Genomic DNA, 25643 nt, shown 5'->3' with positions numbered 1-25643 from the left:
TGTCTAAATTGAATTCATCCAGCAATGGGATGACTCTTTTATGCATAACAGTTCTCCATCATTAATTCAAACGTGTAATTACTTTAGGAATCGTGGGGAGAATAAAGGACTCTTCATAATGCTGACAGATAAGGGCATTGCCACAGAGATGGCAGCCTAGCTGAAAACCACAAATGAGTGCAAGCGTGTGTGTGTGTGTGTGTGCCTTCTCCATTGGGAGTGCTGCTGAGTGGGTAATAAGATTCTGTTGCAGCATCTCTCTGTCCTTGCGGCCTCTAATCCGGCCTCTTACGTAATGTTCATTTCCATAGTGAGCAATTTCAAAAAAAAAAATCATGGCCTTTTTTTTAATAATTGCGTTTATAGCACACAATAATTACAGAAAGTGCTGCATTTACCCTCACTATCTCCAATGTCGTTTACAGCTCTGACATCCTTGCTCCCATTAAGGCACGGCCTTCAATTTACTTTTCGAAACAAGTAGGCCAGTAAATAGGCAGGTGTAAGTTAAGAGGAATGACGATCAGCTTTTTAACTTCCAATCATGACACAATAAGTAAGCATTTCAAGGTAAATACTGTGCAAAAGTCATAGACCACCCTTTCTTTTCATTAGTTTCCAGCTAAAATGATTTTTTAGTAGATATTTCTAAGGAGATTAGTTGATATAAGATAATCCACTTACACAAGGAAGGGGAAAGTCAAAGAAAAATAAGTGACAAAACAGGAGTTTTCAAAACTTGAGTTTAAAAATCATTACAAGATACAGGGAAAATGGGACTTGATAGATCACCAAAACTGTCAGCATCAGATAAACAGTACTTAAGGATTTCATTTTTGATAGAGGAGAAAATCAAGCTCTACTCTTGTTTCAGATTAAAAAAAAAAAACACAGGTTTCTGTCTGTCCTTCCACCGTGACGCAATGCTATGAGTCTAAAAGGATATGTAGATTTCAAGAGGCCATTATTGGGAAAAGAACAGACATAGCAGAAGAAAATTTGCAAATCAAACAAAGGAGCTATTGCTGTTGTTCTCAGAACATTACCGAATGTGTTTAGGATGACTTGACTTGAATCAAGAAAAGCAGAAAATGCAACCAACTTCTATGACTGAATTTTGGAGGTGTGAAAAAAATATCTCTGCAGATAAACTGAAAAGATTGGAAGCTGTAATGAAAGCTAAGAGTGGACACACTAAATACTGAAAATATCTGATATTACATTAGTTGTTAAGGCTTCTATGTAATATTCTGTAAAATATGTATTTTCTGCTGTTTCCTGACAATGACAAATGAATAACTGGAGAATACATTAATGAAGAGTGGTCTTTGACACTTGCACTGTATGTTTGGTCAGGATCGGCTGATTTATTTTTATTTTAGACATCAGGTACCAGACTTGACTGTAATGAAATCTGGATATGAATCAGACATAATTTGGTACAACCCTATTCCTGCTCAATGAATGATTTGTATGTGTACATCAATTTGTAATGAATTGTGAATTAAACCCCCAGTCTCTATGAAGTGGATAACTGTAGGCCGCCCTGTTTTTGCAATATTCTTCAGTGAGGCTGGCTGTTACTGGGACAGGAAGCAGGCCTGAGGTCAGTGGGATTTTTCTGCACAGCAAGGGAGGGAGGCCCTGCAACTGTCCACCTTCATGACCCCCACTCTCACTGCTTCATTTACAAGCGTGTGCCCACGCTTGGCAGAAGTGAAAAGCCAACAGACAGAGATGGTAAACTTGAGGTCAGGCTCAAAAAGGAAAGGCCAGCACATGGCTAAATGCAGCTCTAGAGTAGATAACATCAAAAATGGTCTCTTTCTAAATTCACACCACATAGTTGTTGCCCTCAAAAAAATGAGCTGATGGATTTGTTTCTTGTTTTTTTTTTCCTTTTTGGTTTTTGAGCCTGAGAACTGAAATATCATTTCTATTTACCACTCGCGTATGTGAGAAAAATGTGCTGGGGTGGGTGAGTGGTTGAGGCCAGAAGCTGTTTTTCACTTCTCTGTGCTACAGAGAAAAGCTCAGCAGAACTAAATTACTAGCATTTAACAGCGCTACTGGGAATGCCATCTCTGCTATTAGCACAAGATCCCACAATCAATACTCCGCTTTCCTTTGTTAACTAAAATAGCATGCGCGAATGGCTTTGTTGGTTTATATAACCATTACGTAATCCCATAGGATCACATTTGAAAGGAGGGGGGGATTGGACAATTGAATGTTGCCACAGTAACAGACAAATATGCAGCACAAATTTATCACAGAGAAAGATGTTACATAAACTGACATTTAAACACATATGTGGGCAGCTATGTATGCGTCAATATAATCACAGCAAAGATTACTTTTTTCGCCCCTCTAACTCAATGCATCAATCACAATGAAACATCTGACCATGAAATAAAGATAAGAGCAATAAGAGACATTACTAATTCTATAACCAATACAACAAAGCATTGGCGCTATTGTTAAAATATGAGTATTGCTGTCAGGGTTGTTTTAGTGTGAGAACGTGCCAGTTTTTACTTTCATGTTTTAATGAATGTAATTCCAAGCTGCTTTTATATCAACCCTCTGCAATGCTATAATTCTTATGTTTGGCCACAAGGTGGCACACCTTCCAGCATTGCGAGTCCCACGGAGAAAGCAGTAAAATATTACAACCACACATACCATGCTAATCAAGCCAGCAACTATTATCTTCTAGACTTCTCAAATAGAGGTAGAGTTACCATCCCTTTCTGCCTCTAGATCCCAGCACAATAATATCTAAGACAAATGGTTGCTGACACTAACAATTTTATTTTCCCATTCATCTCATTCTGGGCTTTTGGCTCCGGTGGGGGGAAAAACGTGTCTGGGATCAAACATGACAGGACATTAAAGTCATCTGACTAAGCCTGAAGTTTGCTGGGACTTCCACACGAAAAAAGGGCCTCTAATGACTGGCTACTGAAATGCCACTGCCTGTAAATCACAGATGGGGGGGTGTAGAGAGGGAATGCTGGCTGGATGGCAGTGTAGCAGGTTTTCTCTGATGCTAAATGAATGTTAAACAAACAACTGGAGGCTTGTGATTGAACGTAATGGAGAGAGCCGCTGAGCACCAGGCCCGAGGCGTTGCGGCTCGGGCCGAAAGCCTGCCGCAAAGTGGCGTTTTCATTACGGCGTCTGGAAGAGCTGGGATCAAACCTCGAGCTTCAGAAAAGGGCAAATAATTCAACGCACTTGTAAGAAAAAAAAAGAGACGCAGCATGCTTTTATTCTCTGCAGGGGGAAAATGTTGAATTAATCACAGAGACAGACGAGAGAGAGAATGCTGGACTGTGTATGTGAAGGTGGGAGGGAGAAAAGCAGACACTGTTCCATAAGCTCCGCAGGATCCCTGAAAAGTTTTTTCTATTTGTGGAGAAGTCGACCCTTGCACTAATCTTGATTCACACAGTTAAACAGGGTGAATGTGGGTGAAATGCCAAAGCAGGGTCTTTTTGTCACTGCTGGCATTCGTTCCCTTAAGGCACAAACTCATTAACTTCCAAAAGCCAACTTAAATTATGAAGCCTGGTGAATAATGTGTAATCAGCACAAAGTTCTTGTACTGTATGTCCTGGATGGTCAAAAATCCTCGGCAATGAAATGTTTCATTGTCGGAATTTTGCTCGGACACTGTCCAAATGAGAGCCAGATTCTTCCGTAATGATTTAAAGACCAGCCCTGGGCTTTCTACTTCCAGCTCCTTTGAACATGCTGGCTCTCTCAGGCCAAAACAAACACAGGCCCTTCTACCTCGTTCCCTCTCTCTCCCTCTGTCTGAGGACAATCCAAAGTGATAAAGCATAAATAAGCCCTCAGATGAACATGAAACTACATCAATACCATGGTTGCTAACGGGGAGTGGGGGGAAAAAATCCTTGTTCCAAAACAAAGCCTTGAAAAGGGGCTTTTTAATCTCCACTTTATAAATAGCCAAGGAACCTGAGCGTGAGGCACCTATGAAAGCAAAGACTAACCTTAGTAAATGTTTAATATGGGTCAGTTACACATCCCGGGGCAGAGCGAATCAGAAAATCTATTAAAGCTGCTAGACAAACTCAAATGACAGCTTGGTGGAATGCTGGTTCTGCAGTTAGCTGAGTCTAAAATTTTGCTCTAATGATCGACACGGCCTTTTCTCTACTGCAGCAGCATCAGCTGCAGAAACACACCTAAGAGCATTATCTTTGGCTGACACAAGTCACACTCAGGCTGCTGCTATTTAATCAGACGCTTTCTTCTCGCTGAAGAATAGAAGTGACGGTGTCTTACTAGGGCAAATGAGGCCGCAAATCTCCATGCAAATTGCAATGATAAACTAATTAGATCTATCAGGGATTTAATTAGGATTTGTCAGCTTCGAACACCCACCATGTCGCACTGGGGTCCTCTCCATTAGGTAAATTTCATCAAGGGTGTAAATACAGATACAGAGATAATCGTAAATAGACGCCTGTCAATACTTGGCATTTCCGTGAGCGCAGGTCTTTCTGATGTGACATTAAGAGAAGTTTTGGAATCGTACAGCAATGCCGTATGCTTTGAATAATGATGCAGAGGGATAATGCATGCAATATTGCTATCGTTCACAGCAGCCTGTGAGCTCAAATGAAACACTGACCTCTTCAGGGACACAAACAAGCTAATGCAATACTCGGAGGATGCGGCGCTACTTCAAAGACAGATGATTAAAATTTACTTAAAGAACCTGCATTAAAAAGCTGTCATAGAGGCTATAGGTTCAAAGAAGCGTGGCTCGTTTGAATTTAGAGCAAACATTAATTCCAAAGGGGATAAAAAATCAATAAAGCGCTGAGAGGAACCGGTGTGTTGCTTTTTTGCTCTCTCTCTGTCTCTCTCTCGCTCAGCCCTACATACTCCCTCCAAATGCCACAATGCCCTTTGGCATAGATTAACATGCTTTTTAGTTGATCTTTCTAAATGAACAGCCAAATAATGGGATAACTTTATGTAATTTTGTAAAAATCAACATTATGCAAAGTGGATGATTCATTTTTTCTGACCTGGTCTTCTTTATAGTGCTGGGATGGTAAGTGGATGAATTGCGATGAAAGTATTGATAAATATAAATAAAACTCAACATGTTTATTATTTAAAAACACAGGTATTTTACCATTTATTATTCAGTTTTTCTACAACTGTTTCCATTTGTGTCGGAGGGGAAGTCAAAACTTTATGTCATGATGACTAAAATATAAAAATATCCTTATAAGTACAGTAAGGTCTATATATCTAGACCTGTTCACTCAAAAAGAATTACTCATTTTGACAGGAAATAGTATCATGTAAAACTGCTATCTCAACCTTCAAAAGTTTTCACTCAGTAACCAAAGCTGACTCAAAACAGAAACACCTTTGTCATTTCTGCCTTCAATATGTGAACCTGGCAGACATACCTTTCAAAATTAGTGTAAGGAACTTCCATAAATATGAAAAAGTGGTCCCCAAAGTAAAGACAGTGGTCCTACTTTTTGATGTCAGATGACTGTGCATGTGGTCAACATGTCATTGTTTTAACTAAATATTGTTAACTACTGTTATAATAGATGAAAGTTGCACATTTTTTCCTAACAGGCCTTTTTTATTTTGGTTGTACCCCACCTACAGATTTTGAAAAGTTGCAGCTGAAGTTCACTTTGTTTTCGAGGCGGTGGACGTAAAGGAATGGCCAATCTTTTTGGAGTTAGCCTTGACTTGGACACATGATTTCCTTTGTACAGTCTAAGAAGCTGCCTGACTCAGCCAGCTGCATCAGGCAAAGCCGTTGGTTTGCAGCCCTGTGCACAAAACAAGCTGTGGACAAGCTGGCATGAAAGAATGAATGACTGTAATATTTTCTAAATTCCAGCAGTGTCTAATGCTCAGAAGCACAAGTATATGGGATGTCCTTATGAGACAAATGACTTAAGAATGATTAAGCTGAAGTTCCACAATAACCGATGCAGTTACGTTCAAGTGCTTGTACAGGTGCCAGAATGAAACCGCTGCTCTATTTAAGGTGGAACGGAAAATTTGAACAAAAAGCTGCAAAATAAGATGCCAACATCAGCCTTGTAGAGATTAAGACATGAAACAACACTTAGCAATGTTTTTGCTGGGCCTGTGGAGATGGTATCAGAAAGCACTATTTGCACAATAAAAATATTTCAGATTTACTCTAGGTGGTGTTAATGGTTCTTACTAAAAAGAGAAGGGACATCCCAGAATAATAAGCAGGTGTTAATCTACTTAAGCATCTAAATTGGTTTTATCTGAAAGAATATATATGTGATACATACAGAAACTAACAGAAATTTTAATTACACTGTGATATAAATTTTTGGCCAAACCACCCATTACTAACTAAAAAAAATCCTAAAAGGAACTATTACAAACTTACATTGTACAATCTAGGTAGCATCTGAAGCAGTTACTAAGTTGGTGGAGAATGTGGTTATCTGCAGGACGGCCTGTTTCTGGAACAAAGCGCTCTCTCTGAGAGGAGGAGGAGGATTAAATAAATAAGCCAGGCCTGATTGATCAGTGCCACTGACCTATATAATTAAAAAAGCAGCGGGGAAGGGAGGGAGGAATGCCGCAGTCTTTCTCAAGGTTATTCATGTCATTTTTATGACCCAATTTACAATCTATGTTTCATTCTTACTCTTTTTTTTCCTCCTCCCCCTCCTTCCTCTTCACTAGCAGAGGATAGCTAAACTGATGACAGAGCTAAATAAATATCAGTAGAAGCAGTTAGAGTCTGACTGCTGGGACTGTAGAAGATGTTAAATATTGATCCACAGCTGTTCTGGGTTGACCAGCTTTAGTGGCCTAAATGACAAATCCAAACCAGGCCAGATTACATTCACACATAAACTTTTTAGGCTACACACTCCTTCTCCCCAACCCCCCCATCCTCCCCGGCCAATTTTCACATTGCAGCTACAAAACCTTCAACATTTCCAAACTGACAGGGACAGCTCATTCCAAACCACAGTACATAGTGAGAAAGTTTGCCTGGCTACCTTTCAGAGAGTCATATTTAAGGCTTTGGTTTACCCTTTCTGAAAGGGAGGGAGGTAACCAACATCAAGGCGTGTTCAGCTTGTTTCACAGAAGCAAGATTCTCTTGTAAAAGAGAGAGAGAAAGAGAGAGGGTGGGCTCCTCATTCCCATCTGTGGCTGGCTCTTTTTTTCTGGCAGTGGTGCGGCCTGAGGACTTCCAGTGAAAAGCCACTTCAACTGAGCTCAACTCCTCAGCATGTAACTTACTGCTGAACAACGGTGGCCCATTACTGTGGCATGAAAACTGGGAGCACAAACAATGAGGCCCAATCTTTTGGTGCAAATACTGAAGACGTGTCCACTAGGGATGTACAAATGTATCAATGCATCGCATGGCAATGCAGCATCATCAATTATGGAATGTAATTATCAATTACAATCAATTACAATGCTATACAATAAAGTATGTGTTCATTTTTTGGCCAAAATGAAATGCTTGGACTACTTTCAAACATAAAAACCCACTTGCATTGTCTTTACTGTCTATATATCACTACTGTGTAAACAGTTCCCCTAGCCAAATTTGTATATTCGGTTCAAATTGTGTTGAAATTTGACATTTCATGATGTTTTCAAAGTAATTCTAGTGATCTGATTCACTTTGAGGTCAGATATTTACACCACTAACTGAATCAAATCAAACTGTGGTGAAATCAGTGCCTTTATGATGCAAAGAATCATTTTGTAAAGAATTGAAATTGAATCCAATCACTGTGAGACCAGAGAAATACACCACTATTGAAATTGTATCGTGGTGAAATTCAAGATTTCGTGATAAACTGATTCATTTCCTTAAGAATCAAATCATTTGGAGGTCAGATATTTACACCACTTTTTGTATCAAATTGGACTGTGGTGAAATAAGGAATTTCATGATGTGATTCATTGTTTTCTAAAGAATCCTAATAGAATCGAATCATTGTGAGGTCAGAGATTTACACCACTAACCGAATGAAACTAAATCATGATGAAAGAATGAATTTCATCATGTAAAAATTTTAAAATAATCACAATTAAACTAAATCGTTGCAAGATCAGAGATTTGTAAAGCTAACTAAATCAAATCAAACTGAGGTGAAGTGAGACGTCATGATGCAATGAATCATTTTCTAAAAACCTGTAATTGAATTAAATCATTTGAAGGTCAGAGAATCACATCACATATGAAATTAAGGTAAATTTAGGTAAAATTTAAGATTTCATGATGCACTGAATCGTTTCCTCAGACACGTATACCACTTACTGAATCAAATTGAATCATAATAAGGGATTTCATGATGCAACAAATGACGTTCTAAAGAAAAGTTACTAAATTGAATCATTGTGAAGTAAGATATTTACACCACTACTGAAACCAAACTGTGCTGAAATTCAAGATTTCACTATGCTCTGAATAGTTTCCTGGACCCTTGTGAGGTCAGAGATTTACTCTCCCACTATAGCCTTACAGTCTGCTGCTTACATAAAGAATGGCTTCATCTGCTGGGCAAATGAATTAGATTAATTACTATGGTTTGCAGCTGCACAAGCGAACACCTCAGCACGTTCTCCGTCTGCTCCATCGGCCTTTGGCAGCGCGCGATTCGCCGGACAGAGATTTTATACGCGGATATCGATTGAGCACCAGGTTGAGAACAGCGGGGCTGGAGGGCGGCCAGGTGCCAAAGCCTCGTCCACCCACTCTCCTGACCTCCACTCTCCGCTCCCTCACGTCAAAGCAAATAGGGGCTCCTCGCAAATCTTAAAGGTCGCATTGGATTGCTTTTCAAATAAGTAAAAGAAGGCCTTTTTGCCACCGCATACTCACTGATCCATGCCAGAACCAATACTGAGCTCAGCATGCTACACAAGGACATGAAAATAAACACAAGCACTAAGAACTCTACACATTTCCTTTTCTCTCACACCTTACATTTATGTATGTACATTATCATTTTAATAAGAAAGGAAATCTTTCCTGTGAGACAGCCATAGGCCTTAAATCTTCTCCCCCTGTCTCTTCTTAATCAATGCCACTCTCTGATAACGTCAGTGTGTATCTCACATCTTCAGAAAATTATTAACATGCGAGATAAGGCATGCAGCTTGGCTGAACAAAGTCAAAATGACAAGGCATTGGGAACAAGAGAAGCACTCAAGAAATTGATACACTGCTGCTCCTGGTTATTAGTATGAGCCCTGTAATCCACACCCCCTCATTACCATGTCCTAAATGATTCATTAACTGACTGTATTAATTAAGTTATGTGGGGAATCGGCTCACTCAAGAGTTGTACATGTGCAAGGCTTAATGTAGGACACTCATAGCCACAAATCCATTAGTGCCATGCAGTTATGAGTCTACAAATTTGAATCATCCTAATTATACAGACACTTTGGCAGCGTTCACACTGAGGACTATTCAGATTTGTGTTTCAGTCTGATCTTTAGGGACTGACTGTTCTGCAGCATTGTTTGTAACAGTGATCAGATCAGATTGCTCATTTTACTCAGTGTTCCATTTTATAGCACAGCCATTGCTATAGGTTGCTATAGTAATTACCTAGATGATAGCAAAGCTGTCAAGAAACATGTTTACTGCCGAAAACTGAATTAAATAAAAGTTTCTAAATGATCTGTCATTATACCATTAACGTTACCTTCATAATTTACATCACTTTTCACTTACCCCAGACACAGTCAATGCAGCCAAGACATGTTTGGTGTTCAGATTTTGCTTCTTTATTTTAGCACTGGACCTATGAGGGTAACGTTTCTCACAAACACTAGAAGTGAACTCACCCAAATCTTTTCTATAAACACTCCCAAAACGTCTCTAAACCCACTCAAACCGCATCCAGGTCTTCATTAAGGCAACTCAGACTTGTCGATGTGGTTTAGGGAGAAGTATGACTTACTGTGAGCTATAAAAATGAACAAACTTCACTATGTAGCTGAAGGCACACAAGTCATGCTAGATTAGCTTTGTGATTTATGCTGTTTCTATTTTTGAACATTTCTTCAGCTAGAAAATTAAAGATTAACAGCTATTTATTAAGAAAAAACAGCAGAAATTGCTATTATACTCTGTAGAGTCCATATGTGTGTGTGAGGCATGTGCATGAGAGGGGTAGTCCAATTTTGGCACGACACCTGAAGTGGCTGCACGCAGCACTGGGCTACACAATTAAGATCTGTTCACTTTTACAGGGCATGGTAAGTCTTACTGTACCCTAAACTACACTGAAAAGTTTGTACGGTTTAATGAAGACCCGGATGGGGTTTGAGTGGGTGGCAAGAAGTTTTGGGCATGTCTTTACAGATCTGGGTGACTACTGATTTCTATTGTTTGTTAGCAATGTTAGCTTTCTAGCTCTAGTGCTAAACTAAAGAAGGAAAATTTGGACGGCAAACATATCTTGGCTGATGGACTACATCTGAGGTAAGTGAAAAATTGTGTAAATTAGAATAATTTAAGACAAGAGCTTTTTAATCATGTACTACTGTATCAAACACGAACCGTTGTGAATGAGAAACATTTGAAACAACTGAAATTAGATCAGCATCAGAAACACCTTAAAGAGCTAGGCTATCTATGACTGTGCTTTGAATGACATTTGTAAATATCAGATGCTATGCGAAATCAGACATTCAACTTGGATATGTAAACACGATTTTTGTCATCTGAATGAACTCATCCTCAGTGTGTGGTGAGCTGTTTGGGTCTGTACCTCTCGTAGTGTCTCCGTGTGCATGTGGCGGCGCTCGTGCTGCCTGGGTTTCCGCCCAGCTCGTCGTAAACATTTTTCCACTGTCGGCGGGCTGTGATCTGTCAAGAGACAGAACTAGTTTTGAGTGAAGGACAACAACATTCAAAACAATTACATTAAAACAGTATATTGGTACAAGTACACTTCAGTGTACACAGTGAAGACTAACAATAGGTTTGCTATTTGCTAAGCAATACAGGCTATTGATGCATGTTGTAAAGCAATCAGTTTCTGGGAGTCTGTTTGAGACTGATATACAGTCAATGCTGCACTAAAACGTAATAAACAGCTCCAAAGTGTAGACAACAAAGTTTATTTCAATACTGCTGCCTAGAACAAATGCTGTAGACCTACACTGAGGTTAGATCAAATGTAGGAATGTCACGACTGCTTAAGCATTGTACTGTTTTCCAACAACATTTTGTGATTAAACAATTTTTCCTAAGTTACAGGTTTATAGCTTGTCATGGCTCCAATTATGTGTTTAAGAAGGTGTTTTGAAGGGTAACTGCAAGACAAAAACAATCCCACAACGCTAATTCAGTGCAGGATGTTATTTCATTAAATCCTCCATAGAGCTTTATGTTACTCCACCACTGTTATAGTTACTCTCTTAGCTCAGACACAAGGGTATAACCAGTGTAGTGCATAACACAACAAGCAAATGCAAACAGATGCCATTTTTCCAAGGTTGTTTGTGCCTAACAACTTGATTATGCAGAATCTCCTGTACAGCCTCTCTGATATTCAAGTCTAAACTGATAAACCTACCATCTACTGCACCAAAAGGCCACCAACACTCGATTAGCATAATGAACGTACACAATACTGATATTTAAAAGAGACCTTCACTGCATTGAGAGCGTCTGAAGTTAAAAGATTTTTAATGGCTCTTCCCAGCTGCTAATGGAAGCCTTTCTGAATAGACCTACATGTTTCATAAAAATCCCATGTCACGAAGCCATTTAGCAAACGCACAATACAAGTGGACACCAAAGCCCCTGTATACTGAAGGCTGTGTCCATGATGCACATAATATCTGCAATATATTTAACTAAATATACCATATATATTATGGATATATTATAGTAATATATCCAGATTTCATGTTTTAAAGTGATTGTTTGGCATAATTTTACCCTCATTCCAAATTTAGTCCATTAGCCACAACACATTGGCTGTCCGAAATCTGCTTGATGTATAGCACATGAGTACTGGAAACTATCCCACCAATTAGCATCATGTAAACTGCATGCATAAATCATCACACACTTGCCTCAAAACATGTTGAATTCTTAAACAATCTTTAACAGACCTGCTTTTGTATTACATGTTTATGTATTGTTATGTATCAAAACTATACACAATCTTGAAACCTGAATTTAGTCCATACTTTGATACATTTCTGAGGCATGTGTCTCTTGTTTGAAGCATGTGGTTTTCATGAGTATAGGCTTTCATCACTATGTCACACTACAAAGGTACTGTGCAAAATTCAGAAAAAAAATCATCTATTTAAAAAATTTTTTTCAGTATTTAGTGTGACCATACTTTGCCTTTTTTACAGATTCCATTCTTTTCATGAGACCTGATTTTGTTTTTCAGAGAAAGTTGCAGGGATAATCTTCCACACCTCCAAATTTCAGTCTTTGCAGTTGGTTGCATTTTCTGATTCTCACCAAGTAATCCCAAACACATTTAATGATGCTGAGGTCTGGACTGTGGGGTGGACAGTCAGTTGCTCCGAGATCACCAGCAGCTTCTTTGTTTGATTTGCAAATCTTATTATTTTTATTCAGTTTCCTTTTCTCAGTAACAGCTTCTTGACAGCTACACATCCTTTCAGACTCATAGCATTGAGTTGTCTTCTCACAGTGGAAGGATGGACAGAAACACCTGTGGATTTTTTTTAGATCTGAAGCAAGAGTGGAGCTTGATTTTCTCCTCTCTCTCAAAGATGAAAGCTTAAAGTACTGTTCCAGCATCTGAGGTTGTAAGTTTTTTAGTCTGCCAAGTCTTGCATGGTTGTTAGGAGTACTATTTCATCTAAAACCCCATTTTTTCACTTCTTTCTTTGACTTTGCTGTTCCTTATGCAAGTGGATTATCTTCTATCTAATTAAAAAAAATGAATAACTTGTGTTTAATGGCCATTTTGATTGGAATTTGAAGAAATTAAGGGTAATTTCTGACTTTTGCATAGTACTGTACATTGGATGCATTAGCCTTGTAGATCCTGTGTAAAACTGAAGATTTTAGACCCTGGTAAACAACATCTAAGATCAGAGAAAATTGTATAAACTTGGCTTTTGCCAAACTGTTACTTTATGCTAACAATCACACCTAAAAGTGAGCTGCTCACAGTTACTACAATAGGAGAACAAGGCAGCCTTGCTGGCCATCTCTGCTCTCCATTAAATGCTTCAGTCCTAATATCCCCTGACTGTTGTTTGTTTTAACGTGGCTATTGTGGACTGGGGCTGGTCTCGAAGCCGCAGCCCTAAATGCAGTCAGGAAGAGTTCAGCCTTGGTAGAGGTGCATAATCTCATCATTGTGCACCGTGGAAATGTTTCCAGTGACATCACTGTGGGCCCCCTCACTTTTTCACATTGCACTGATTCGTGTTACAGATGTCAGCTGCCTCGGAGCAATGAAGACTTTGAGTGTCCCAAACGGCAGCCTCACTCATGTACATGGGGACTAATTTCATTTAAAAAACCACACACACGGCAGTGGGCTTCCTGTGCCTTGCAGGCAGGCAGCCTGTAGTATTGATAAGGAAGATAAAAGGACCCAAGAGAGCGAGCATGAATGAGAGAGAGAGGAAACAAGAAGACCTTGAGAGGCTTTTTGTTCGCTCCTCATCCAAACAACTTGGCCGTCTTTCTTGTTCGTCTCTTGATGGATAAAACGGTGCGAATCTCGGGGTAACCTTTGCTGATTAAATGGAAGGGGCCTTAATTTTTTCGCCATCTTAATGCTACGCCAATGTCAGATGGGCTGCCAAGCAAATTCCCTGCGCTACGAGATTTGCGGCTTGCGGAATAATAGCCCCTTAAGAGGCTCAACATGGGTACCCAAAGGGCCCTACCAATTTCCTCCCCAGCAAAAAGGGTTACACATGTTTTCCACTTGTAGATTTCTTTTTTAGAACAACCGCAAGGAGCTTGGGCCAAACCTGGAGCTGAGCGAGGGCCCAAGCATTACCATATTGGTCTGGTAAACACACGTCACAGTGGGACAAGAAATCTGCAAAATCCTCCTGCCTGTTCTTCAGGAATCAGACTGAGCCAAAAGGAGAAAAGGCAGTTGCCAACGTCATTGAAAACATTCAAATGGATCAAAGCGTAAACACTTACCAATTCGTATCCTCCCAGCTTCTGAGCAGCTTGAAACATAGTCCAAAGGTTTACTGTTAGAAGGACAATAAGCATAAAGATCAATACCACAGGAGAAGAAAGGGAGGAAAAGAGCCAGTCACACTAACACACACACACACACACACACACACACATACAAACACACTCTTCCAATCAAGCTCACTTCATATGAGAACTGAAACATGACTCAAAGCACTTGTCAACAATCCATTCCCTGCATTTTTTTGCCTTGTGAATGCTAAACAGGGGGCTTTCAGGGAAGAAAACAACATGAAACTAAATAAATTAGTAATTTAATGATGCAGAACCATTGCACGTGTATGAAGAAGGCCGAGCTGAAATTAATGAGAGACTTTTGCTGCTGGGGAGACTAATCAATCAAGATTCAATCACCACACACACACACACACACACACAAAAAGCCTGCTGCATTTGTCAGAGTGGCATTCTCCTATCCCCATATCTGGCAATATTGATTTTTACCTCCTCCCTAGCAGCTATTTCAGATGGACTGCAGGATTACGCTGCCAGTTCTTTTTTAGCCCTGTGAATGACATTAGGCCTGCAGCTTAGAGCTCTGCTCTCTACAGCCACAGAGGTTTTTATGCATCAGCAATATATCACACAAACGTACGTTGGTCAAATATTTGATGTGAACACTCCAGGTAAAGCTTATGCGTATGCTACTGTATGTACTGAATGTATTTTTTAGGAGGTTTAAGACAGTAACCGTAATCATTAAAAAGTGTACAAAATGTTACATTCAAAACACAAGGGCCTGATTACGAATATTATTCAAATTTACTGTAAATATCTCACAATTTTTGGGTGTTGATACTCAGGGTACACATGAAAATAAGCCAAATGCAGTTGCCAGTTTTCATCACCAATGTCCATTGGGAGCAGCAGTGGCTGCATAGGGCTCCTCCATAACCTTGTTTTAAGCTTTCCATTTTGCTGTTTCCTTTCTTAGTTTACTGCTACCTGTTTATCCACAGGTCTCTTTTGAGCACTGTTCAGTGTAGTCTGCTGAAGGCGTCCTCCGTTACTGATATTACTGATATGTTATTTCTGACGTACTTTAGTGAAAAAACACACTTATTCAACACACTGCAGTAGCTGTTAATAACTTTAAACAAGAGAGCTATTAGTGGAACTTGTCATTTAAAAGCTGTGTTGGAGCTACAGTCTACAGGACAACAGTTGCAAAGTCATAGCAACAGTGTACGAGCAGCTGGGCTTCAGACTGGAACTACGGATGGTGCAAAGGGTCAAATAATTAAAATTCTCAATATCCATGATATCAGAGACCAAACTGATCTCAGTTTTCAGTATTATCGCAGTATTGTTAAGATATACCAAACATGTTTAAAAAGGCACTAATACACATTAAAATAATTTCAACACAGGTATTTTGTTGATAAACTTTTTCTGGTTAACCTTATGTATTTCTTTACACCATAAAAAAGTCAAATACATTTTAAATGCTTATAAATTATCATCAGTACTACTGCTTTTTACCATTTATATTATAACTATGTAAACATGCATTTTCCTTATGTATACTTTGCAGTGAGACTGTAGCAGTCCACCTTGACTTTTTCAAAAGATGGTAACCATACACAGTCCTATTGTAGTGGTGGGTGATATGGTCAAAATAAAATGTTATGTTACATGAAGACATTTTCATGATATCTCAGTATCTAAGTACAGCTGGGCAATATGACAATATGTGTCATAATTGTGATAAATGTCACAATATGCTTTTCTGAGCAAATAGTGGATATTGTCAGTACTTTAAAAACAATGACCAATTGCATGTTTTATTACAAAGAGAGCATAATTAGTCCATTTGTGCAGTGCAGTAGATGAAATGCTGTATAAAGAAAAAGTGCTCTGAGGTTTATAATGTGGTATATCATTACAACTGTCCCTTTCCTGCAGATATTTATCTGTGGTTAGTTTCACTCTGTTCAGTTTTTATTCCAGAGAATCGCATCAATCATGATGCTAATTTGGGCCCAGAAGTGAAATGAACAAGTACTTGTTCTAATCTAGAGCTTACTAAAACATCTTCAAATACTGCATGTTCTCTCCCCTGTGTAATTGACCCTGTCCCCATCCAAGATGTGATTCATCCTCCATACAACTAGTGTTTTTTACTTGTACTGCGGATATCGGATAATAAAAAGAACATATTATTCCTGAGCTGTTTTCAGTGTAATCGGCTAGGAAGTAGTGGCAGGCTAAAGTGACTTGAGTAGAAGAAAACAAACTAGGGCTTTTTTGATGACTATGTACATCCATTCAGCTGTTTATCTGTTCTCCAAGCCCCCAGAGGCACCTCTATGGCTGCGGTTTGTGTGTGTATTTGTGGAGGGGGAGGAGGGGGTAAAGAAAGGCATTTGTGTCAATGGACTCAGATCCAGCAACAGTAACGATAAAAGGTGCCTCTGAAATAATATGTTGTAGCCTGGCAGACTATCAATGAGCTATTGATGCCTATTTGCAGCACACAAATGTTGCTGTTCAAACCAACAGGAGGAGAATGAGTTTGTGTGTGTATGTGTAAGTATGAATAAAAAAGATGAGAGAGAAATAAAATGTTTTTGCTTGAAGCCCTTTCTATCATGCAGAAGTGCCTTGAATTGGGGGTAATTAGGTTTGGCATAAACTACTTGTCAATTCAGGTCAGATATGGTGTATGCGTATCCATATTCATGAACTGGAGGATGTTTTCATTGATGACTGCGGCAAAAATCAAGGGGGAAAATGAAGATGAATATTAGCATTTTTGCTTTCAGCATTTAGATAGTGAAGGGCATCTTCATGCACAGTTGAGAGTGTGACTCTGAACTACTTGCCTATTCATGTCATGTTTTGTGAGAAAACAGCTGAAGACATCGAATCAGAATGGCTAGAGCTGACTAGCAATAATGGTCTCCACACTTGCTTAAGTTACATTGACCCACTTTTCAACCCAGCTGAGTTGATTGCGACTTCCTTTTTTTGTTTCTAAGAGAATACCAATTAGCTCCGAAGCGAGGAAAGGAAGTTTCCGGGAATGATGCGTGGTGTTTGGCACAAACTGGACTGATAGATAATGTCCCTTTTCAGCATTTTGAGGACGAAAATCTGAAGCCACGGCTTATCAGGAGAAATCGATACTCCCAGCCTGCTTGCCTTTTTCAATTGAGCCATCAGTGCATCTGTAATGTCAACTGCCAGCCAGGTGGGGCAGCTATGTCCTTTTGCATTCAGGTTACAAGGGGCTACACTGGCAAAGTCAGAGTGAGAGTGAAAGGGAGAGAGAGAGGGATAAGAAGAGTTAAGTAACTCTAAAAGCAAAATTAAAGTTTGAGTGTAAATTGGCAGATTCGAAGACTTCGGGACGTGAGTTAGTCTATATAGGCTTAGAATAATTAAAAGAATCTTTTCTTTCTTACCTGCTTTCTTAGATTTTACCTGATCTGTAACCCATGGAGTCACTCAAGGGTCAGAGCAAAATCAAGGAAAAGATAAGGAAAGGAAGCTTCTTTTAACTATGTAGCCCTAGTCAAATAGCACATAAGAAGCATCTCAGTGGGAGTGTCGATACACATCAAACTCTATCTGAATTTATCACATTTGGTGTCAGCTAACTAATTCTTCACAGATGTTTTCCAGCCATAAAGTACAAAGTGAAGTAAGTTATGATGTGATTAAGCTAGGAATGTACAACACAATTAGCATGTGTATGTTGTCTTAAAGAATGACTCCCTTTCAGCGTAAGCATGCGATTTATTATGGATTTCTACGGCTCTTAATATAGTATGATACAGTAATAGTGTCATTAGTTTGCTTACTAACTAGAATAGCAATGTTTTAATAAAAAAGGCTTCCTGTAGTGGAATATGCAAGTGACTGACTGAAATATGCCAATAAGCGAGTGAAATATGCCTGTGGCTGAGTGAAATTTGCCAATGGCTGGGCTAGAAATTGTTGGCTAAAAGGCTACCAGCAGGGATATATGCCAATAACTGAGCAAAATATGCCAATAACTGAGTGAAATATGCCAGTGGGTGAGTTGAAACATACCAGTAAATCAGTTAAATATGCTGATGACTGGGTGGAACATGCCAGTTACTGAGTCAAATCTGCCACTGGCTGAGCAGTCTATCTCTTTGTAAATTGTACATGGGCTTTGAGTGACTTGGAAATTCTAAATTACTTTACACACTGGCTAGGAGAAAGTCTGGTAAAGAGAAAGCAGCATATCCAGATCTTTACTCCAGTCTTTAAGAGTTTGTATGGATCCACATGGTCAATCTGGACAATTTTATCCATACACTGTTGTTTAGCATCCCTTCGGATTTGGTTAAGATACACTTTGTTCTTACTGGTTTCAAATTTTTTGGATTGAGCATGAGAAGTATGAATAACTACAATGAAACAGAAATCTCTTTAAGCGTTCACAGTGTGTGTATTTGTAACATGTAAAGAACAAACTAACCCTGCTGTAAGACCATACTAGTCTATTAAAACTATTATGAACATATTTATGATAAATAGATTTAAATGCTTTCATTTTTAGTAACTTAATATATTTGAGCTGAGTTGAGAGACAGCATAGTGAACTTACTGTGCTTGAAGTCTAGACAGGTTATCCGCTCGACAGGAGCACTGAAACAGGTTTAAATGCTCCGGCAGCAGTGTAACCTAATACAGTCATGCCAATAAAGGTTTCTGAGTTGTGCTGAGATGAGTGAGAGCACAGTGAACTTACTCTGCTTGAAGCCTAGGTAGGGTATCCGCTCGATGGGGGTTTTCCTCTCTTTCATGTACTTGTAGAGAGCCACTAAGAAGGCTTGTTCCTCCGCCCGGCACTCTTCACCTCCTTCCTCTTTTGGCTTATCCTCGCCTTGGGCTTGTCGTTTGCAGCCAGCGCTGCTGCTGCTTTTGGGCTTGGACACCACGGCCTTTATGTCTCCTTTCACCTGGATGCCAGCAAGCAGCAGAGGAGAGATTGCAAGAGAAGTAAAATCTGTTAGTCTTATGACAGTCCTGTGGCATATTTCCATGAATTTCGTGCATGATCTACAGTACTGGTGAGGGAGCTCAAGAGTGCCAGTCCATCAACTTAAGAAGTATTTTTCTTTAGATTTGTACTGCTTTGGTGAAGACAACAAAACTATGAAGTAACACACGTGGAATTACACAATGACCAAACAAGAATACAGTGTCACTGATGTGTGGCACTACTCTTATGAAGCACTGAGTGCTAACACCTTCCCCTTGTGGAGAATCCTCAGCTTGCTACATGTGAGTGAGTAAGTTAGTTACAAGCTAGGTCCATGAGATGTGTCCTATCTAAACTTTAGGTTTTGCGTTAACACTGCTTTGTGCATTCCTGGTATTCTCTCAAGCAGCTTAATGGAGAGCTTAAAGAGTCTCTACATATGCAGAGCACTTTTTAGCTACTGAAAACTGTGTTTTGTAGGGGTGTTTAAAAGTAAATAAGATTTTGGTTTTGTTTTGGAAATAAATTAATCAATTGGAAATAGTTCAACTGAAATCATTCAGAGTGTTTTAGTGTGCATTGTGGAGAAACTTACCAACACACGTCCTCTGTACAACGGTGCTAACAGAAACCTGAGGTCACAATATCTACATTGCAAATACTGCCACTTTATTTGCTTTGTTTTAGGCCAAAACCTTTCTTCAAATCTATTGTGAAACAGCCTCCAGCATCAGGCCGTGTATTCATAACCATATCATGTAAAACCTTTCTAAGAGGTGGGCTTTAGAGGTATTAAACGATTCGGACATCTGGGTCCTAACACTACCACTTTGAACAATCCTGACTTGGTAAGATTCTCTAGAACAGCATGTTTCAGAGTATCCAACCACTCTGACTATATTTGCACCTTTACAATTTAATTATGCAGGTGGAATTCCGCTGTAAGACTATGAAAAACGTTCTATCAGCTGTATCCAAGCTTTTGCCTAGCGCTGTACCTGATGTAGGTTTACTGACTAGGATCACTGACTGCTGGTACACTCAATGGCTTTTGACTGGCCTTGTAAAATTCAGCTGCCTCTACCTATACCGTGCATGACTTTGCTACAAATTTGAACCTGAACTATTTAGAGCTTTATGCTGCAGTCAAAAGCCTGCTGCTGTGTGTAGGCAATTTCAGAGGTACAGGCCATACTCTAGCCTACAAATGAAACATATGAAACATCTTGAGTATTTGGAGCTCTAATGTGCTATGAAAAATAGATGCGCTGAAAATTCTCGAGCTCCAGCTCCTCGGTTTCTAAGCACTGGAGCGCCGAAGGTGGGCGTTTGACCCGGCGGGTGAGTGTATGGAGCCTGATCTAGAGTCAGATCCCGAGTGCCGGCTTTAGTCGTGCTGTCGCACTCGGCAGTCGGCGCTGGCCCACACGCGTCTGCTTAGCCATCTGCTCCCGACAATCAAGCGCATTTGTTTTCCAAAAGGAGCTATCAAGGCTAGCAGGATATATGAATGAACAACAACAACAAAAAGGAAATGGTGAAAATGCTAGTTCATGTTGCAACTAAATAAACACAACCTGGAACTGGTGCCTCATTCAGCCACAGAACAAGGATGTGTGCTAGCTTGCTAGCATATGAGAATGATTTCACAGCAAACAATGCAGGCTTTTTGTTGCTCATTAAGATTGTTTATTAGTAAGACTAAAATATCTCTCCGTTCTGTGCTGTGGCACAAACAGTGTGGAATATTACAGCTGACTGGATACCAGGTTCTCCTGTTCCTATTTAAATCACAACTCAAAAAACAAGAACCCACACTTGAATTGATAAATTGAGTGGAGTGACTTGGCCACAATTTAGAAGTGCAGTACATATACAGTGGCTAAAACAAGAAGCATGAAACAGTGCTGCAAATGTTGGCAGCTGAGTGCAGGAAATGGCATGTATGAACAAAGGTCGATGAAATAACAAGTGTAAAAACAGTTGTAGACATTTCTGAAGGCTTGACAGTGGCCCTTTAATTAAATATTATGGAAACCTGAGGAAACGGCTACTCGGGGTTGCCAAGTGAGTTGACTGAGGAAGTGAAGGAGGGAGCATATTGTATATTGACTACTGAATATAGTGCATATTTCTTAACTCCCATTAATCACAGTTGCTGGCAATAACAAAAGTATGCTGTAATCACATATTACTTATATCTCACTCATAGCTCACTGAGACAAAGAATTTCTGCCAAAAGTATGAATTCTAACTTTCAACCTGCAGAAAGAAGTCAGAGGAGCAAGCTCAAACCTCCCAATACAGTGTTAATGTTATTCATTATGTAACTAACTAGTACAACTACCAGTAAAAGGATTTTTTTGGCCAAAACAATTCTTTCCTGAATGCTATTATAATAGAGTATAATCTTTTCTAATATTCCTAAATAGTTGCAATTGAATGACCACCTTCAGACGGATACATTTTTAAAAAGGCTATTAAGTACAATTTATTCAATCCACTTGCATAAAGAAGAGGAAAGTTGAAGGAAAATAAGTGGTGAAAAAAAGAAGTTTCCAAAAATGGATTTCAAAAAATTTTAAAGAGATACAGAAAAAATAGGACTCCTAACAACCGTGTAAGACGTGGTAGACCACCAAAATTGTCACCATAAGATAAACAGCACTTAAAGCTTTTCATTTGAGAGAGAGAAGAAAATCAAGCTCCACTCTTGCTTCAGATCTGAAAAAATCCACAAGTGTTTCTGTCCATCCTTCCACTGTAAGAAGACAACTCAATGCTACGGGTCTGAAAGGATGTGTAGCTGTCAGGAAGCTGTTACTGAGAAAAGGAAGTGAACAAATCAAACAAAAAAGCTGCTGGTGTTTTCAAGACAATGGACTGGCCACTCCAGACCTCAAATGAATGCAGGTCTCCCAAAAAGAATGGTCACCATGATAAAGGCAAAGAGTGGACACTAAATACTGAAAATGTTATATTTAGTTGTGTAATTTTCTGTTAAATATCTGTTTTCTGCTTTGTGACCCTGAAAAATTAATATCTTGTGCTTGATGGCCTAAAACAAATAAAGGGTGGTCTCTTGTGTTGTATACCAAATTGTACATTAAACTCCTAATGATGGTGGTACCTTGGACTTGCCCTCTGTACTGCCAGGGTCTTTGCCATTTCCACTCTGGCCTTGAGAGTCTCTGCGCTGGGAGAAAGAAAGCTTCTTCTTGCGGGGCCGGCCCTTCAGGTTAGGAGCTGCAGAGAGAGCAGAGAAAGCCACTTACAGTCCAGCAGGCAGTGACAGTGATTGCAACAACACACCCACTCACTCTACAGGCTCCTGACACACACTCCCAGCCCTATAGGCCCCATACAGCCACATGAGAGCGGCAAATAAGCCATCACCGCTAACCAAAATAAGAGTAATGATGAGCTTTTTCTAAAAATGTGGACATCAACTCGGGTGGGCACGGGCCTTGTCTGAAATAACTTGCTACTGCTGGACCATACTTTTTTCCTTGATTTTCAGGACTTGATATCACCCAGGCATATCTTTTAGATGGTGTTAAAGTTGGCACCCATTAACCAGAACCGCAACTTGATATGATGAGCTTAGCTTTCTAGGTTTCTCCGCTCATTATTTTAGTCTTTATTTCAATGTATGTTTAAAAAAATACCCTCAGCAATGTAAGCTATGAAGGCATGCTTCTATAACTAGGTGAGATTCAGTAGCAGCTGATTGTCAGGTGAGAAAATTCCTTACACACCAGTTCTTTAAATAACATTTCGAAGTAATGTTAGTGCACATTCATGCACATAGTTAGAGTGTGCGTGTTCCAGGGTCTGACAGCATCTCGAATGTATTAAAAGCTTTAGATGCCAAGCGGAATGTTTTATTCCAAACAGAAGGCCAAGAGAGCTGCTGGATCACATTTCCAAAATTTTCTTCGAGGCACAAGGCAGAGCTTTTCGGTAGAGCCTTTTGTTTTCCTTCTTCAGAGCCATTAAAGCATTTTACATGTTTTAAAATGACAGCAACAAGCATCAAACATGTGGCAGTGGCCTGGCTAGAAACAGGAGTGCCTTCTGATTCAAAAAACAAGAAGACATTCAGGTCCAAGAAGGTGACCAGAAGCCTCATTCCGCGTACGCTGAAGATTAAATCACAGTCAAGGTTAGCTCAAGCCCAAGGCTACAGTCACACTGCCACACTCTATCTCCTAATATATTTTGAGGAGCCATAAACAAAAAAGAATAGCTGTTCAGGGAGAGGAAAGCAAAGTTTTAACACACACTAATCAGCGAAGGTCAAATGTCTTTTTTTTATATTCCAATTGCACCCCCATCGTTCTCTTTATATAACTGCTCAGTGAGCAGCAGGGGGTGGTGAGAAAAAAACAGCACCTGAAATTAAACCCTTTTTTATAAGAATAAATATTTATGTAGGAGTTTTTTTCAGTCACCTTGGCAACAGGCGAGGCTGTTCTGTTTTTGCGCAAGCCTTTGCGACAAGTGCAGGCATCAGATACAGGTCCCACAGAGCCCTCCACTGAGGTAATGGGGACGATCGGGGGGAACTGGACTGCTTCTTACTCAAATATCAGTTTGTCTTTGTCCCTGAGATTAATGTACTCTCACAGTTCTTCCTTTTTTCTTTTTTCCCCTCACCCTATCCTCTCCCATACTACAAGTCACACCATAATTCGAATTCCAGCCTTGTGAGTAATGCCTTACCCATGATTGTTGGAGTACTTTAGCGCTTATTCTCCACTCTTGTTTTGTCTTTGCTTGGTATGAGGACACTGCTTCTAAAGAGTTTCACATATGTGTATTACAAAGCATGGTGGATTGGATTGAAAAGAGTATTCCAGCTATTTTCAACCTAATCTCTGCATTATACAGTCAGTTACCACATGTACACCAGTACTTAAAAAAGTACAAAAAGAGCAGTGTTCTGTTTTACAAATAAAACACACTAAACTTGAATAAATGGCATGTATTGGTTGTATAATTTCACGTTCAAATGGCTTCAGAGCTAATATAAATAAATGCTTAAAGGAATTGTTTGGTGAAAAATCTAATGTATAGTGGTCCACTTACCCCAGGTGTAGCCAATCAGCCAAGTCATGACAGGAGTCTAAATTTTACTTCAGTTCAGAACTAAAATACAAGGCTAACGTAGCTAACAAACATTAACACTCAACAGTTATGCAAATAGCCCAAATTGTTTTTTTAAAACTACATCATGAAACTTCTCAAACTGCACTTAGGTCTTCATTAAAGTTGCACAGACTTTCCAGTGTGGTTCAGAGCACAGCATGAGTTACTGTGAACTATAAAAACAAGCAATTAAACTACACTGTTACCTGCAACTATTTCAGATAACCCAAAGACCGGCATTCACAATTCAGGACTGATCTTGGATCGGAATCTTCTGTATTTATGACAGTCATCGTCACAAATACTGATTCTAGATTAGCACACCTTCTCCTGAGGAGGTTTGTGAATACACACCCTGTTGTCTAAAGTGACTGTTGATTTTTACAGTTCACATTAAGTCATACTGTGTTCTAAACCACATTGACAAGTCTGCTGACTTTAATGAAGGCCTGGATGCGGTTCAAGCAGGGGGAGAGCATTTTTACCAAAACAATTTGGGCTATTCAAGTGCTTATTGGGTGCTTGTTAGCAATATTAGCCTCACATCTTCTACAGTTCTAAATTAAGAAGCAAAATTTGGTTATCTGGGGTAAATGAAAAACTGTGTAAATTCTTGCAGTTGTGCAGTTTCTGAAGCAACCCCCTGCCCACTGCCTCCTATCTCTAAACTTTTGTGTAGAGATTAGATAGAAAAATGCTGGAGTATGTTTTTAAGTAAGAGGTGATGGAAAGGAAACAGCCAACACAGCATAGCATCACATGCTCTAAAAACATCTGCCTCCTTTATTCGCTGTCTCAAATCCTACAGTGAAATTACAGCAAAAGAAGGGAAGGAGACATACAGAGAGAGCGAGAGAGAGAGAGAGAGAGAGAGAGAGAGAGAAAGAGAGAATATGTTATTCTTGTTTCTCTCTCTTGCATTAGCACTCCACTCAGCTTCCCCACTGTGCAGGCTGTACAGGCATATGACAGGCATTGGGCAGGCCGAGGCTGCAGATTTTTGGGCCGCTGCGCTGCGGGGCGGGAGACTACTATTGGGCCTCCATTACTCACACATAAACAGATTACTGGCTGCCCAACACTGGCATGCAGCAACCAGAGTCCACAACTGTCACTGTTGTGTACCCCCAACCCTCACTTTATTGACTTACCTCAGGACTGACATAACAGCTGGCCTGCTCCCCCCCACCGACTACCCCCCCTCCTCTGCAGAAGTGTGTCAGTTGAACTGCAGTGAGAACAAAGGACAGAGTA

The 25643-nt window shown here is 39.7% G+C and overlaps 1 protein-coding gene across 1 annotated transcript in view; it reads right to left on the bottom strand.

Moving 5' to 3' along the window:
- Positions 1 to 25643, bottom strand: part of arid5b (AT-rich interaction domain 5B) — a 105808-nt gene that overhangs the window by 12259 nt on the left and 67906 nt on the right. The window contains exons 5-8 of the mRNA XM_036572256.1: positions 22369 to 22484; positions 19005 to 19215; positions 14219 to 14271; positions 10821 to 10918 (exon numbers count right to left, since the gene is read on the bottom strand). Coding sequence (XP_036428149.1) covers positions 10821 to 10918; positions 14219 to 14271; positions 19005 to 19215; positions 22369 to 22484 — 478 coding nt within the window. The remainder of the gene's footprint in view (positions 1 to 10820; positions 10919 to 14218; positions 14272 to 19004; positions 19216 to 22368; positions 22485 to 25643) is intronic.

The sequence above is a fragment of the Colossoma macropomum genome, unplaced genomic scaffold, assembly GCF_904425465.1.
Source record: "Colossoma macropomum unplaced genomic scaffold, Colossoma_macropomum, whole genome shotgun sequence".
NCBI lineage: Eukaryota > Metazoa > Chordata > Actinopteri > Characiformes > Serrasalmidae > Colossoma > Colossoma macropomum.
Note: the sequence above shows the minus strand (reverse complement) of the source record. Positions and strands in the feature narration are given on the sequence as shown.